General features: G+C 44.3%; 2 protein-coding genes across 2 annotated transcripts; both read right to left on the bottom strand.

Moving 5' to 3' along the window:
- Positions 1-822: 822 nt before the first annotated feature.
- On the bottom strand, positions 823-1785 carry LOC142821289 (olfactory receptor 5B21-like). Its single transcript, XM_075912137.1, has one exon. The coding sequence runs from the start codon at positions 1783-1785 to the stop codon at positions 823-825; it is 963 nt and encodes a 320-aa protein (XP_075768252.1).
- Positions 1786-14157: 12372 nt separating this feature from the next.
- On the bottom strand, positions 14158-15120 carry LOC142821290 (olfactory receptor 6C75-like). Its single transcript, XM_075912138.1, has one exon. The coding sequence runs from the start codon at positions 15118-15120 to the stop codon at positions 14158-14160; it is 963 nt and encodes a 320-aa protein (XP_075768253.1).
- Positions 15121-15575: the final 455 nt, after the last annotated feature.

Below are 15575 nucleotides of genomic sequence, written 5' to 3' on the forward strand. Positions count from 1 at the left end.
AAGGAGATAATTACAACCCAAGGAACTACAGACCGTCACCTTAACTTCTGTACAAGATAAACTTAAAAAACAACAAATAGTCAACACCATATGTGCCACTCGGGGAAATGAAATTCAAACTTTCCCGGGCTTTTTCCTGATCAGTTGGAAAGCAGCGGAGCAAGGCAATAGATTGTGGGATGCTTCCCAAGGGCCAAAAGCATCGACTTTCTCAACGCTCAGTCTACATTGCCGTGAATTTGACATGTAAGGTAACATTTTGCGATACTCTTGGGCTATGTCTAGACTGCAAGCCTCTTTCGAAAGAGGCTCTTTCGAAAGATACTTTCGAAAGAGCCTCTTTCGAAAGAGAGCGTCTAGACTGCACGTTGAACTTTCGAAAAAGCGGCTTGCTTTTTCGAAAGAAAGCATCCAGTGAGTCTGGATGCTCTCTTTCGAAGAAGCCCTATTTACATTGAAGAACGCCTTCTTTCGAAAGAGGAACTTTTGAAAGAAGGCGTTCTTCCTCGTGAAATGAAGTTTACCGCCGTCGAAAGAAAAGCCGCTTTCTTTCGATTTAATTTCAAAAGAACGCGGCTGCAGTCTAGACGCAGGTGAGGTTTTTTCGAAAAAAACCCTGAGTCTGGACACAGCCTTGGTGAACAACAGGAGTACTGAAATTGACTTCAGTGGCCATTAACAGGAACAGTCTTGGCAGTGTGGGCTCGAAGTTCAGAAAATCAACCTTACACAGCCACATTCAACCTAAACTCCAAATGTAGACCAGCCCTTAGAAACTGGAGCAGTTCATTTCTATTTTACTAACTGCTAAAATTTGTCCTTTCAGACTCTGCGCCTGTTTCTGAAAGCAACCAGATTCAGAACAATTTTTCTCAAAGACTCTTTGACCTCCTTGTTTCTCAGGCAGTAGATGACGGGGTTGATCATGGGATTCAGGACTGTGTAGAAGACCGAGAATATTTTGTGTAGCATTTTGGGAGTGTTGGTTGTTGGAACCACATAGACAGCAATTAGAGTCCCATAGAAAACTGACACCACGGTGAGGTGGGAGGAGCAGGTGGAAAAGGTCTTTTGCCTCCCGGTGCTGGAAGGGATCCTCAGGATGGTGGTGATGATACAAATGTAGGACGTCAGAGTCAGTAGCAAGGGCACAAGAGCCCCTGTGGTAGCAACAATAAATGTCACCAGTTGCAGAGTCCGGGTGTCACTGCAGGACAGTTTTATCATGGGCGATAAATCACAAAAGAAATGGTCGATTTCTTTGGAATCACAGAACGATAATGAGAACACAAAGCTATTTCCTATGGTGCTGAGCAGGATGCCGCTTATCCAGGACCCTGCCACGAGCTGGGCACACACCCTGCCGTTCATCAGAACAGCATAACGGAGGGGATGGCATATTGCTAGATATCGATCATATGACATGGCCGTGAGCAGCAAAAGTTCTGTAGTTGCCATGATAGAGAACCAATAAAATTGCCCCAGGCAGCCCTTAACAGAGATGGTTCTGTCCCCAGTCAGGAGACTGGCCAGCAGCCGGGGCAGGAAGGTGAAGGTATAACTGATGTCCAGGACAGACAAGTTCCCTAGGAAGAAGTACATGGGGGTGTGAAGGTGCTGATCAGCCACAACTAACACCACAATGAGGATGTTCCCACCCGTTGTCACAATGTAGATGGCCAGAAACAGCAGGAAGAGGAGAGGCTGCAGTTCAGAGACCTCCCCAAATCCCAGGAGGATGAATTCCATGATGTGCGTTTGGTTTCCTCCTCCTTCTTTCTCCATACAACGTATCTAGAAATAGAAAATTAATCAATATTGGTGAAGTGCAGTTTTGTGCTGTCAGTTTCACCGAAAGAAACCTGGAGGAGGTAAATTCCCACTGCTGTGTCTCTCCACTGGAAGAATGAAGTTGTCAATGAACAGCGGAAGACTCATATCAGTAGGTGGAAGAATCTTCCGTAGGAATAAGAGATTCTCTGGAAAAGGGCTTTATTCCGGAGGATCGGGCCAGTCTAAATGCTTTTTTTCCGGCTTTTCTCCAAGCCGGGAAAAAAGCGGCAGACATATTTATTTAAATCCGCGGGGGATATTTAAATCCCCCACGGATTTCCCTATTCCCACTTTCAAATTTAGCATGCCCCTTCCGAAAAAGGGGCCAGTGTAGATGTAGCCTGTGAGTCAGAAGCATGAAGCCGTATTGAATTACAAGAAATGTCCTATTAACTCCTGCAAGCTCTTTTGAACTTGAAACAAAGACTTATTAGGTAGAAATCTGACTCATCTTTATCACATCTACATCATCACCGTACACCTTGAAGAAATAACAAAATATCTGTTGGAAATGAGATATATGTTAAGTCATTCACAACTTGGGTATATGTACGTTCACTCACTTTGAACTAGCTAGCAGGAAAAAATTAGCCATGAGAACATGTGATACAGACAGTGGGTTGTGATAGCTACCTGTGTACGTATCCAGGATTTCACATAGGATTATTGTCAGAAAGAGATTGTTTATTTCTCTAGACTGGCAAGATTTTGCGCAAATATTTTTACCAGAAAAGTTTTTTCCGTTAAAAGTATTTGCACAAGAGAGCGTCTACACTGGCATGAATGCTTTAGCGCAGAAGACATCTTTTGTGCAAAAGCATCTGTGCCAGTGTAGATGCTCTCTTGTTCAAGAAATTAACTTGGCTGTCTACACTTGCCCTCTTGCACAAGAATACTTGCGCAAGAGGGCTTATCCATGAGCAGGAGCGTCAGAGTATTTGCACAAGAACCACTGATTTTGTACAGTATAAAGTCAGTGTTCTTGCGCAAATACTCGTGGCCAGTGTAGACAGGCGGCAAGATTTTGCGTAAAAGTGGCCACTTTTGCACAAAATCATGCTAGTCTAGAATCATAAAATCATAGGACTGGAAGGGACCTTGAGAGGTCATCGAGTCCAGCCCCCCGCCCTCAAGGCAGGACCAAGCTCCGTCTACACCATCCCTGACAGATGTCTATCTAACCTGTTCTTAAATATCTCCAGAGAGGGAGATTCCACCACCTCCCTTGGCAATTTATTCCAATATTTGACCACCCTGACAGTTAGGAACTTTTTCCTAATGTCCAATCTAAACCTTCCTTGCTGCACTTTAAGCCCATTACTCCTTATCCTGTCCTCAGAAACCAAGAGGAACAAATTTTCTCCTTCCTCCTTGTGACACCCTTTTAGATATTTGAAAACCGCTATCATGTCCCCCCTTAATCTTCTTTTATCCAAACTAAACAAGCCCAGTTCATGAAGCCTGGCTTCATAGGTCATGTTCTCTAGACCTTTAATTATTCTTGTCCCTTTAATCATTCTAGACGCAGCCCGAATGTTTTGAAGCAGATAATACAGGTCCTTTTAAAGAAGTAGAAGCATTTAAAACAAAAGTGTCAGAGCTCATAAATCTGAAATCTCCTGCTTGATCTCCCCCTGCAATCTTCTCCATATATCCAACTTTCTGGTTTCCTCAGCCTCTGACTTATGATGTGCCCACAGAAGCTGTGTCTACATGCCAACAGAGGCATGTAAAATAGGCTACCTGACATAGTCAATAAAGTGGGAATTTAAATATCCCCGGCTTCATTAAAATAAAAATGGCCACCGTGCTGTGCCAGATCAGCTGATGGTTGGCACAGCGCATGAGTCAAAGTGCGGATCAGTCGACAAGGGAAGTCTTTGTCGACCGCTCCTGTCAACCTCGTTTCATGAGGCATAAGGGAGTAGTTGACAAAGACTTCCCTTGTCAACTGTTACCCCTCCCACCACGTACAAAGGGCTGTCTCCCTATCCCAACGTGCCCCCCGAGAAAGGAACAAGAGCATGGTGTGGAAGGGGTGCTACCAAAGAAGGGATACCACCGATTTAATTACGTTTGCTAAAAGAAGGAAGGGCGAAGAGAGAGCTCAGGCAGAATGCAAAGGATGCTGCACCCCAGCTGACAATAGCCTTCAAGTCTCAGGCTACGTCTACACTCCAAAAAAGAAGTCGGAAAAAGATATGCAAATTGCGAACTGCAATTTGCATATCTTTTTCAGCTTTTCTTTCGAGCCATCTCTTCTTCCCCCTAAAACAAAGTTTACAGGGACGGGAAGAGAAATTGCACGCTCTCCATCTTTTTTTCCCATGGATACTGGATGTATCCCAGAAAACAGCTGGTCTGTGTCTAGACTGGCCAGTTTTTCCGGAAAATCAGCCACTTTTCCAGAAAAACTTGCCAGCTGTCTACACTGGCCGCTTGAATTTCCGCAAAAGCACTGACTTCCTACTGTAAGAAATCAGTGCTTCTTGCGGAAATACTACGCTGCTCCCGTTCAGGCAAAAGTAGAGATTTCTTTTCCGCAAAAAAGCCCCGACGCGAAAATGGCGATCGGGGCTTTTTTGTGGAAAAGCGCGTCTAGATTGGCCACGGACACATTTCCGCAAAAATTGCTTTTTTGGGAAAGCGCCCTGCCAATCTAGACGCTCTTCCGAAAATGCTTTTAACTGAAAACTTTTCCTAATGCCTAATTACCCCAACAGGCCCATCCCAACCTCCTACCTAGACTGGCAGCATGTTTCCTGCAGTCTAGACGTAGCCACACAATAAACAGAGCTTTGACTTGCCCTGGCAGAATCCCTGCTGACTATTCCTGATGACTTTCCTCTCTTCCATGTGATTCAAAATGGATTCCTTGGGCACTACATTTGCCTTTTTCCAATCGTCTGGGACCTCCCCTGATTGGTAGGAGTTGTCAAAGATGATAGCTAATGGCTCTGCAGTGACATCTGCCAACTCCCTCAGAATCCTCAGAGGCATTAAATCCTGCCCCATGTGTGTCTGGCTTTTCTACATTTGGTAAACTGTCTTTTAACTAGTTATCAACCCATGAAAGGACTTTGCCTCTTATCCCATGACAACTTACTTTACTTAAGAGCCTTTGGTGAGGGACCTTGTCAAAGGCTTTCTGGAAATCTAAGTACACTATATCCACTGGATCCCCTTGTGCACGTGTTTGTTGACCTCCTCAAAGAACTCTAGCAGATTAGTAAGGCATGATTACCCTTGACAGAAACCATGACGACTTTCCCCCAACAAATTATGTTAATCTATGTGTCTGACAACTTTATTCTTTACTATAGTTTCAACTAATTTGTCTGGAACTGACATTAGACTTACCGGTCTGTAATAGCCAGGAATACCTCTAGAGCTCTTTTTAAATATTAGTGTCACATTAGCTATCTTCCAGTCATTAGGTACAGAAGCCAATTTAAAGGTAGGTTACAAAGCACGGTTAATAGGTCCACAATTTCCCATTTGAGTTCTTTCAGAACTCTTGGGTGAATATCATCTGGTCCAGGTGACTTGTTACTATTAAGTTTATCAATTTGTTCCAAAACCTCCTGTAATGACACCTCAGTCTGGGACAATTCCTCAGATTTGTCACCTAAAAAGAATGGTTGAGGTTTGGGAATATCCCCAATATCCTCAGCGATGAAGACGGAATCAAATAATTAATTTACTTTCTCTGCAATGACTTTATCATCTTTGAGTGCTCCTTTAGCATCTCGATCATCCATGGGCCTCACTGGTTGTTTAGCTGGCTTCCTGCTTCTGAGGAACTTAAAAAAACATTTTGCTATTCCTTTTCAAGTTTGTGGCTAGCTACTCTTCAAACTCTTCTTTTGGCTTTCCTTATTACATTTTTACACTTATTTTGACAAAGTTTATGGTCTTTCCTCTATTCTGCACTAAGATTTGACATCGACTTTTTAAAAGATGCCTTTTTATCTCTCACTTCTTCTTTTACTTCATTGCTAAGCCATGGGGGCACTTTTATGGTTCTCTTACTGTGTTTTTTAATTTGGGGTATACATTTAAGTTGGGCCTCTATTATGGTGTCGTTCAAAAGTTTCCATGCAGCTTGCAGAGCTTTTACTTTTCTCACTGTACTTTTTAATTTCTGTTTAACTAAATTCCTGAATTTTGTGTAGTTTCCCTTTCTGAAATTAAATGCTACAGTGTTGGGCTGCTGAGGTGTTTTTCCTACCACAGGGATGTTAAATTTTATTGCATTATGGTCACTATCTCTAAGTTATATTTACCTCTTGAATCAGATCCTGTGCTTCATTTAGGACTAAATCAGGAATATCCTCTCCTGTCGTGGGTTCCAGAATCAGCTGCTCCAAGAAGCAGTCATTTAAGGTACCAAGAAATGTTATTTCTGCATCTGGTCCTGAGGTGACATGTACCCAGTCAATATGGGGATAGTTGAAATCCCCCACTAATATCGAGTTTTTTATTTTGATAGCCTCTCTAATCCCCCTTAGCATTCCTTAGTCACTATCACTGTCCTGATCAGTATATCTGTCCTCATAATATATCCCTACTGCTATATACCTATTATATGACCATAGGGATTCTATGGAACATTTTGGCTCATTTAAGTTTTTTACTTCATTTGAGTCTACATTTTCTTTCACGTACAGTGCCTGTCCCCCACCAGCACGACCTGTTCTGTCCTTCCGATAGATTTTGTACCCTGGTACTATGACTGTGTCCCATTGATTGTCCTCATTCCACCAAGTTTCTGTGATGCCTATTATATCTATATCCTCCTTTAAAATGAGGTGCTCAAGTTCACCCATTTTATTATTTAGATTTCTAGCATTTGTGTATAAGCACTTTAATAATTTGTCACTATTTATCTGTCTGCTGTTTCCTGATGTGTTAGACTCTTTTGCATTTGATTGTGTCTCATCTGATCTGACCCATACTTCCATCCTCTCCTCCTGACTAGAACATAGAGCATCTCTGTGAATAGACCCTCCTCTAAGAGATGTCTCTGTCCGATCCATGTGCTCCTCCGCACCCAGCTTTCCCCCCAGCCCTTCGTTAAAAAACTGCTCTACTTCTAAGCTTCCTTTTTGAGTTTAAGCTCACCAAGGATTTCACTGTCAAGCCAAGCTGGACACCTGCCATATTTGCTTTTCTTACTGCACACCAGGATGATTTGTTCCTGTGCTTTCAACAAGGCTTCTTCAAACTATAGCCAGCTCTCCTGGACTCCTTTCCCTTTCATGTTAGCGCCCTTGTTTTAGACTCATAGACTCATAGAATACTAGGACTGGAAGGGACCTCGAGAGGTCATCGAGTCCAGTCCCCTGCCCCCATTGCAGGACCAAATACTGTCTAGACCATCCCTGATAGACATTTATCTAACCTACTCTTAAATATCTCCAGAGATGGGGATTCCACAACCTCCCTGGGCAATTTATTCCAGTGTTTCACCACCCTGACAGTTAGGAACTTTTTCCTAATGTCCAACCGAAACCTCCCTTGCTGCAGTTTAAGCCCATTTTGATTCCTTCTATGATACATTCAAGAGACCACACGACCAAATGAGAGTCAAGATTATTGAGTAGGACCCAGGCATACTACAGGACAAGAAAAAGCGAGTGGGTCACTCAATAATTACGTGTTCACTTCACTTTATTCACGTCACTCCCTCTGAAGCGCCTTGTACCTGCCAAAGCTGGAGGAGAGGAGACTGCCCTAGAAGCACTTTGGGTCTGACTCACGATGGCTGTTTCTATGGGCTAAATCTGAGAGCTACTCACTGCTCTCCCATAGGCATGTTTTGCTATAACCCATCTGTGATGGGTCCCCCCAGGGTTCTCCCTGCACCTGGGGCTTCACTGAGTCCTCCAGCCCCCCAGACTGGGCTCCCTCTCACACCAGGCTGCTGGGGCCGGTCCCATTCACATGGGCAGGGACACACCTAGTTCTGGTGACATGGGAGCTCTTTGACTGAGCAGCACTAGAGAAGAGACAGTCCAGATCCCCACCGGCTCTCCAGCCTAGAATGCCAGTGGAGCAGAGGGGACAGCAGCCATGCATACTGGGACGTGGCTTGCTTTTCTTCCTGTTCCATTAACGATAAGTGAGCGAGTGGAAGTACTTGGATTTCCTGCCTGCCTCCCACTCCTGGCTGGTGAAGGGATGGGGTGGAGGAGAAATTCAGAGAATACTTTCCCCTTTCTCCCTGATAGTCAGGGGAGTGGAAAGACAAACAAGACATGTCCCGATACAGACGGATGCTGCCTCCCCCGCTCTACTGAAACGGCAGCCATGTAAGAACCCACAGGAGTAGCATCCCGCCCTGGTCCAAACAACAACCACTAGGTGTTTGTTTCCCAATCTGACTCTCCCAGTCTGAATGTGGAGGAAAATATGCTCATCTCTGGTTCCCCGGCTGAGAGATTTTCCTGCATAGAATTCACTTAGTGTCACCCTGGTTAAAGTCAAACTGCACTTTTATTAACTACAGAGGTAGCTGGTAAGAGACAAGAGATAGCAAACCGGCCAAAGCCGCTCATCTAGCAAGCAAGCAAACACACACATGAAGCCACAAGCAAGCAAACACGCTGGTCAGACTGGCTGTGAATGAGTCACATCTCACCTGCACTGATGACACCAGCCCTCCGGTAGATTCTCAAGGCACACGCTGCATTTGCTTTGGAACTTGTGTTCCTTTACAAAGGCTAAAAATCCCTTTCGCCTGGATCCAGCACTTCCCTCAGGTCTGTCTTTGTTCTGTGGGTCTCTGTAGGAGTCCTCTTCTATAGGGAATGAAAAGAACCAATGAGCTCACTCCCTGCTATATAGAGATTCAGATGGGGTGGGAACCCTTTGTTTCCAAAGTTGGTTCCCAGATGATTTATGGACAAATAAAGACATTACGTGAGGGAGTCCAGAGTCATGTTGGTTGGTGACTCCCCCAACCCCTCTCTTAGTGTCATAGCAACCGCTGGAGAGTTCTCAGGAGATGAGAGCTGAGGTTCTCTTAAGGCTTGTTGTTTTCTCTAATGGCTAATTACCGCTAATAGGCCCAACCCAGCCTTCTATCTAGGCCCATCCCAACATCCTACTGACAACATCTTTCCCAGTGGGCATGACAATGGTGTAACATAGAGTCGATATTCGTAACTGCAGAATCAAACACAAATAAGGAGAGCATATTCAGCCAGTCACAACCTGTCCAAACCAGCTGCACCTTCAGCCTAATTCTTCAGATTTTCTGAAATAATATGATAATCTTTTCATTACATTTCTCATTCTCTGCTATCCTTGGCAGTGACCAATCCTCCACAGAAACTGAGCTTTGGGATCTGGCCGACCCACCTAGACCCTACAGTGATTCTTAGTGTATTTCCTTGTTGGTAATGTCTCTCCTGGCTAGTAATTTTTCCTCCAGATACCTGAACATAGATGTTGGTGAAAATTTACATTATTGTGCAGGGAAAGTTAATATTTATTTTTAGAAAAGAAAAACTATGGCACTAGGACAGTCTTAGTACTAACCTCAAAGGGCAAGTCATGGAAGACAACTGATTTCAAAGGGAAAATAATGGAGACAGGAGAACTGTTGACCCTAAAGACAAACCAATAGAGAAAAAGGGAATGTCTCATTCAAAAGAAAATTAGCGTAGTCAGAACTGATCACAGAATCATAGAATCCTAGGTCTGGAAGGGTGTGTCTAGACTACCGAGTTTTGTCGACAAAAGTGGACTTTTGTCGACAAAACTATACCAGCGTCTACACTACCGCTGAGTTCTGTCGACGTTATGTCAGCAGTTTTGTCGACGCTGGTAAACCTCATTTTACGAGGCATAACACCTTCTGTCGACAGAGTTCTGCTTGCTTTGTCGACAGAACTCAATGTGTCTGGATGCTCTTTGTTGACAGAAGTTTTGTCGACAGATACTGTCGACAAAACTTCTGTTGACAAAACCCGGTAGTCTAGACGTACCCGAAGAGATCTCAGGAGTCATTAAGATCTTTGGGCAGGGGGCTAGACTTGATGACCTCCTGAGGTCTCTTCCAGCTCTATGACTCTATGATTCAATGAAATGATAGAAATTCCACATCTGCATCTTACCCACAAGGCTTGTTACCCCTTCAAAGAAAGCAATGAAATGGGTTTGACATGATTTGTTCTGCACTCATCAACTTATTTGCTTGTAGATGTTTGCAAATAGATTTCTGAGGGATTTGCTCCATTTTCTTTCCTTGTAGAGAAGTTCAAGTGACTGGTCTGGAATTCCTTGGATTGTGATTCTTTCCCTTTTCTATGGATGGGCATTGTATTTGTCCTTTTGAAGTCAACTGGAATCACTCTCAAATTCCCTGAGGTTTCAAAGATAATCACTAATGTCTCAGATATTTCCTCAATCAGCTCCTGGAGTAGAATCACAGAATGCTAGAACTGGAAGGGACCTTGAAAGGTCATCGAATCCAGTCCCCTGCCCTCACGGCAGGACCAAGCCCCGTCTTACTTACCCTAGGCAAATTATTACAGTGTTTCATCACCCTGACAGCTAGGTAGTTTTTCCTAACGTCCAACCTAAATCTCCCTTGCTGCAATATAAACCAATTGCTTCTTGTTCTGTCATCAGAGGCCAAGAAGAACAATATTTCTCCTTCCTCCTTGTAGCACCCTTTTTGCTACCATGTCCCCTCTCAGTCTTCTCTTTTCTAAACTAAACAAACCCAGTTATTTCAGTCTTCCTTCATGTCTTCTAGACCTTTAATCATTTTTGTTGCTCTTCTCTGGACCTTCTTCAGTTTCTCCACATCTTTCTTGAAATGTGGTGCGCAAACTGGACACAATACTCCAGTAGGGGCCTCATCAGAGCAGTGCAGAGCGGAGTGGAAGAATGACTTCCTGTGTCTTACTCACCACAGTCCTTCTAATGCCTCCCTGAATCATGTTTGCTTTTTTTTGCAACAGTGTTGCACTGTTGACTCGTGTTTAACTTGTGGTCCAGTATGACCCCTACAATCATAATGCAGGATGCATTTCTTAGGCCCTGGTGACTTGTCTAAGTAACTTTTGTCTTGTCCTTCCCTTATTTGAGCATTTGAACCTACCCCATTTAAACTGTCATTGCTGATGCTCGGCCTCCCTTCTTGGTGAAAGCCAGGACAAAGAAATCATTAATTGCCCCTTCCATCTGCACGTGTCCTGTTACTGTTTCATTCTCCCTCTAAGAATCAAAGGGTGTGATGGAGGGGCAGTTACAGATGACTTCTTGCAGGTGCTTCCTGGAGTGTTGATCTCCCTGTCTCCTGCAGCCGAGGCACCGAGCTGAGACCTCTGACCCCTTGACGAAGAGCAATCTCTTCAGGTCCAGGGGAAATGCAGTTCGGGCCCAGCTTCCAGGAAACCAACCCCCAACTCAGATCAGAACCCCAAATGAACCACTCCAGCAAGCCCTCTTTAACAATGAAAGCGAGAACGTACACACTGATGGCTCCCCCAGGTAACACTTATTTACACGGGGCTGGATAGGAAATACAAGTGATTTTATTAAGTACAAAGAGGAGGATTTCATAGGTTTCAAGAGAAAACAGAGCACGGTGAATAACAAATTTAAAATAACAGAAAATGCACAGCCAGGTCTATCACACTAAAACTTATTGCAAACTTATTACAAACGGTTTTATTTCAGCCAGACCCCCAAGCAAGGGAAGATCTTTTTCTCTCTAGGGTCCCTCACTATTTCCCTGGGTGTGTCTGGCCAGCCAAGGTGTTTAGTTTAGAAACAACGGTTCAGTCCCATTGTTTTATAGATTCCCCTTCGGCTGGGAACTTGTTCTCTTTCCCGACTTCCATGAATTTCCCTGGTCACATGTCTTCTTTGGACCAACCCCCGCTGAGACTCAAAGGACAAAGCAGGCTGCTTACAGGTGATCCCCCAGATATGGAGGTGTCCAAGAACTGGAAACTCCCTTGATGGGTTTCAATCGCACATTTAAAACCAAAAGCTATTCTGTACTGCGTATCTAACTTTCCACACAAGAGTGATACATGCCCAGGAGGAACATATACAGGTGCAGCAGACTGGGACGTTACAGGCAGTAGGTTACATGAGATATGTTGTCCACAGCATCTTTGCTAGATGCATATCTCTGCCCATAAAGGCAATTTTATAAAGGATGTTGGTGGGCTGGAACTCATGGTTTAGAACAGCAGTTCCCACCCACCGATGTGTGGATTGTGACTGGCCACACCCCCAGCTTTTATTTAGCTCCACCCAATGGGGTTCCCAAGGAATTCTCTACCCGCCTACTTCCCTACGCCGCAGCAGTGTGATTGGGGCAGTTGGTAGCTGGTTGTGCTGTGATGGGAGCCGGGCCCTAGTTCCAGCTCCAATGGCTGCTACCTGGCCCGGCATTTTGAGTGGCTGCCTTGGCCAGCACAGCTGAGCACCATGGGATGGGCAGCTGTCACTGCAACCCCGTTCTCCTGTCTCCTTGCTCTGTGGGAGCCTCCCCTTGGCCTCCAGCTTGTGCACACACATTATTATTATTCATTATTAAGTGCATACGCAAATATAAATGTGGAGAGGAGGGTTACTCAACTTTGGAAGCCCCAGGGACCAGAGTGATATTCACAGCACATGCCGAGGGCCGCAACTTAAGTGTGGTTGCATCTACATGCAAATAGATGCAAATATATAATTTCATATGGCTGGGCATAAATACAAAGATTAAGGCAAGATTACATAAGGCACAGGCCCCATGTAAATCAGTTCTGATATTAATACAATGCAATAGTTACCCAATTTCTACCCACATGACAGCACTTTTAATGAGCAATGACATGACAGTCCAGGACTTCAACTACTAAAGAGCATATCAACAAAAGACCATTATATTGACTCACTGTTGAGGTGCGTGTTCCCAGTGGAGGCCATGTTCAAAGGATCCCAGCTCTGGGCCGCGTGTTGAGCCCCGTGTAAACCCAAATCGTACTGCAGGCTGCAAACAAACAAGCCATGGACTCTGTGTAGCCCACGGGCTGTGTGTTGAGTCTGGTGTAGAATGTATCAGCCCAGTCAGACCTGCTAACTACCACCTGTTTAATTCTGGTACCGTTGAGACCAAAGTTTAGAGCAAGAGAATATACTTTAACAAATATTAGCACCTATTTTATTGTTTTTTTCAAATATACATGTGCAGCAGGTTTTCTAATTCTTCTTAACCATCTTGTCTCCCTTCCTTTGATATGCCTTATTTGCCAGGGGCTACCATTGCAATGACATGTATTATGTGTGTACAGATGCGATGTAAAACGACATGTGACCTCTCAAAATTACCATACTGAATATACACATTTTTAGTGCCGGTATGCCAATAGCTTTTGAATGAGTTTGTCAGTCCATGGTATAAAAAAGTTGGGAACCAGTGGTTTAGAAAATCGATCTTATGAAGCTAAAGTCTACCTAAACTCTAGGCTAGGTCTAGACTGGCATGATTTTCTGCAAATGCTTTTAATGGAAAAGTTTTTTTTAAAAAGCATTTGCAGAAAAGAGCGTCTTGATTGTCAGGCACGCTTTTCCACAAAAGCACTTTTTGCAGAAAAGCGTCTGTGCCAATCTAGATGCGCTTTTGCGCAAAACAAAATTGAGCTGTCTACATTGGCCCTTTTGTGCAAAAACTTTTGCCCGAATGGGAGCAGCATAGTATTTCCACAAGAAGCACTGATTTTGTACATTACAAAGTCAGTGCTCTTGTGGAAATTCAAGCGGCCAGTGTAGACAGCTGGCAAGTTTTTGCGGAAAAACTTGCCAGTCTAGACACAGCCCTAGGGTATGTTTACACTACATGGAGCCATGTAGATTACCTTTGTAGACATAGGAAAATGAAGCCACGATTTAAATAATCACTGCTTTATTTAAATTAAAATGGCTGTTGCGCTGTGCCGATGAGTGGTTTGCCGGCTCAGCGCGATAGACTGGACGCTCCACGGTCAACATCAAAGCCCTTTGTCAACCTCCCCGGTAAACCTCATCCCATGAGGCATAACGGGGAGGTCAACAAAGGGCTTTGATGTCGACCGCGGAGCGTCCAGACTATTGCACTGTGCCGACAAACAGCTGATCGGCACAGTGCAGCAGCCATTTTAATTTAAATGAAGTGGCGATTATTTAAATCGCCTCTTCATTTTCCTATGTCTACAAAGGTAATCTACATGGCTCTGTCGACAGAGCCATGTAGTGTAGACATACTCCTAGTGTACACCAGGCCTAAAAATCTGTTCATTTCTATTTTACTATGTGCTAAAATTTGTCCTTTCAGATTTGATGCCTGTTTCCAAAAGCAACCAGTTTCAAAATAGCATTTCTCAGAGACTTTTTCACCTCCTTGTTTCTTAGGCAATAGATGACGGGGTTAATCATGGGAGTCAGAACTGTGTAGCAGAGCGAGAACATTTTGTGTAGGACCTTGGGAGTGTTGTTTGTGGGAACCACATAGACAGCGATCAGGGTCCCGTATAAAACTGTCACCACAATGAGGTGGGAGGAGCAGGTGGAAAAGGCCTTTTGCCTCCTGGTGCTGGAAGGGATTCTCAGGATGGTGGTGATGATACAAATGTAGGATGCCAGGGTCAGTAGCAAGGGTACAAGTGCCCCTATGGTAGAGTCACTATATGTCACTAGTTCCAGAGTCCGGGTGTTGCTGCAGGACAGTTTTATCATGGGTGAGAAATCACAAAAGAAATGGTCGATTTCTTTAGAATCACAGAATGTTAATTGGAACACAAAGCTGTTGGCTATGATGCCAAGTAGAAAGCCGCTTATCCAAGACACCACCACTAACTGGCCACAAATCCTGCCATTCATCAGAGCAGCGTAATGGAGGGGACGGCATATTGCTAAATACCGATCATAAGACATGGCCGTCAGCAGCCAAAATTCCGTAGCTGCCATGATAGAGAACCAATACAATTGCACCAGGCAGCCCTTAACAGAGATGTTTCTGTCCCCAGTCAGGAGACTGGTCAGAAGCCTGGGCAGGATGGAGGAGCTGTAACAGAGATCCAGGAAGGACAAGTTCCCCAGGAAGAAGTACATGGGGGTGTGAAGGTGTCGACTGGACACAACTAATGCAAGAATGAGGTTGTTTCCACCCATTGTCACAAGATAGATGACCAGAAACAGCAGGAAGAGGAGAGGCTGCAGTTCCGGGACCTCTCCAAATCCCAGAAGGATAAATTCCACAATGGGTGTTTGGTTTCTTCTTTCTGCTCTCTCCATAGCACGTATCTAGAGATAGAACATTGTTAAAAACTGGTGGAAAGTGGTTCATGCTGTCAGTTACACTGATGGAAACCTGGAATCGATAACCTTCTATGGCTGCATCTGCTTCAGATGAGCTTGTGTGCCCACAATGCCATTTCCACTCAAGCTCATTTGAAGAAACGAGCTTTGCCCACAAAAGCTCATGGTACACATGCATATTTGGAAGTCTTTATGGTGCTATAGGGCCACTCGTTCTTGTTACAAGCTAACATGGTATTCCTCTGAGACCGAGAATAAAATACACACACAAGATGTGAAATAGATAAATTCATTGAAAAATACTTCCATGAATGGCTATTATCTGGGATGGGCAAGAATGGCATCCCTAGCATCTATTTGTCAGGGATGAGAATGGATTAAAGGGGATGGAGAATTGAAGATTCTGTGTTTGGTTCATTCCTTCTGGGGCA

This window comes from Pelodiscus sinensis, chromosome 30 (genome assembly GCF_049634645.1).
Source record: "Pelodiscus sinensis isolate JC-2024 chromosome 30, ASM4963464v1, whole genome shotgun sequence".
Taxonomy (NCBI): Eukaryota; Metazoa; Chordata; order Testudines; family Trionychidae; genus Pelodiscus; species Pelodiscus sinensis.

Excerpts from the sequence above, each read along its gene's own strand:
- LOC142821289 (XM_075912137.1), bottom strand. The coding sequence starts at position 1,785 with ATGGAGAAAGAAGGAGGAGGAAACCAAACGCACATCATGGAATTCATC.
- LOC142821290 (XM_075912138.1), bottom strand. The coding sequence starts at position 15,120 with ATGGAGAGAGCAGAAAGAAGAAACCAAACACCCATTGTGGAATTTATC.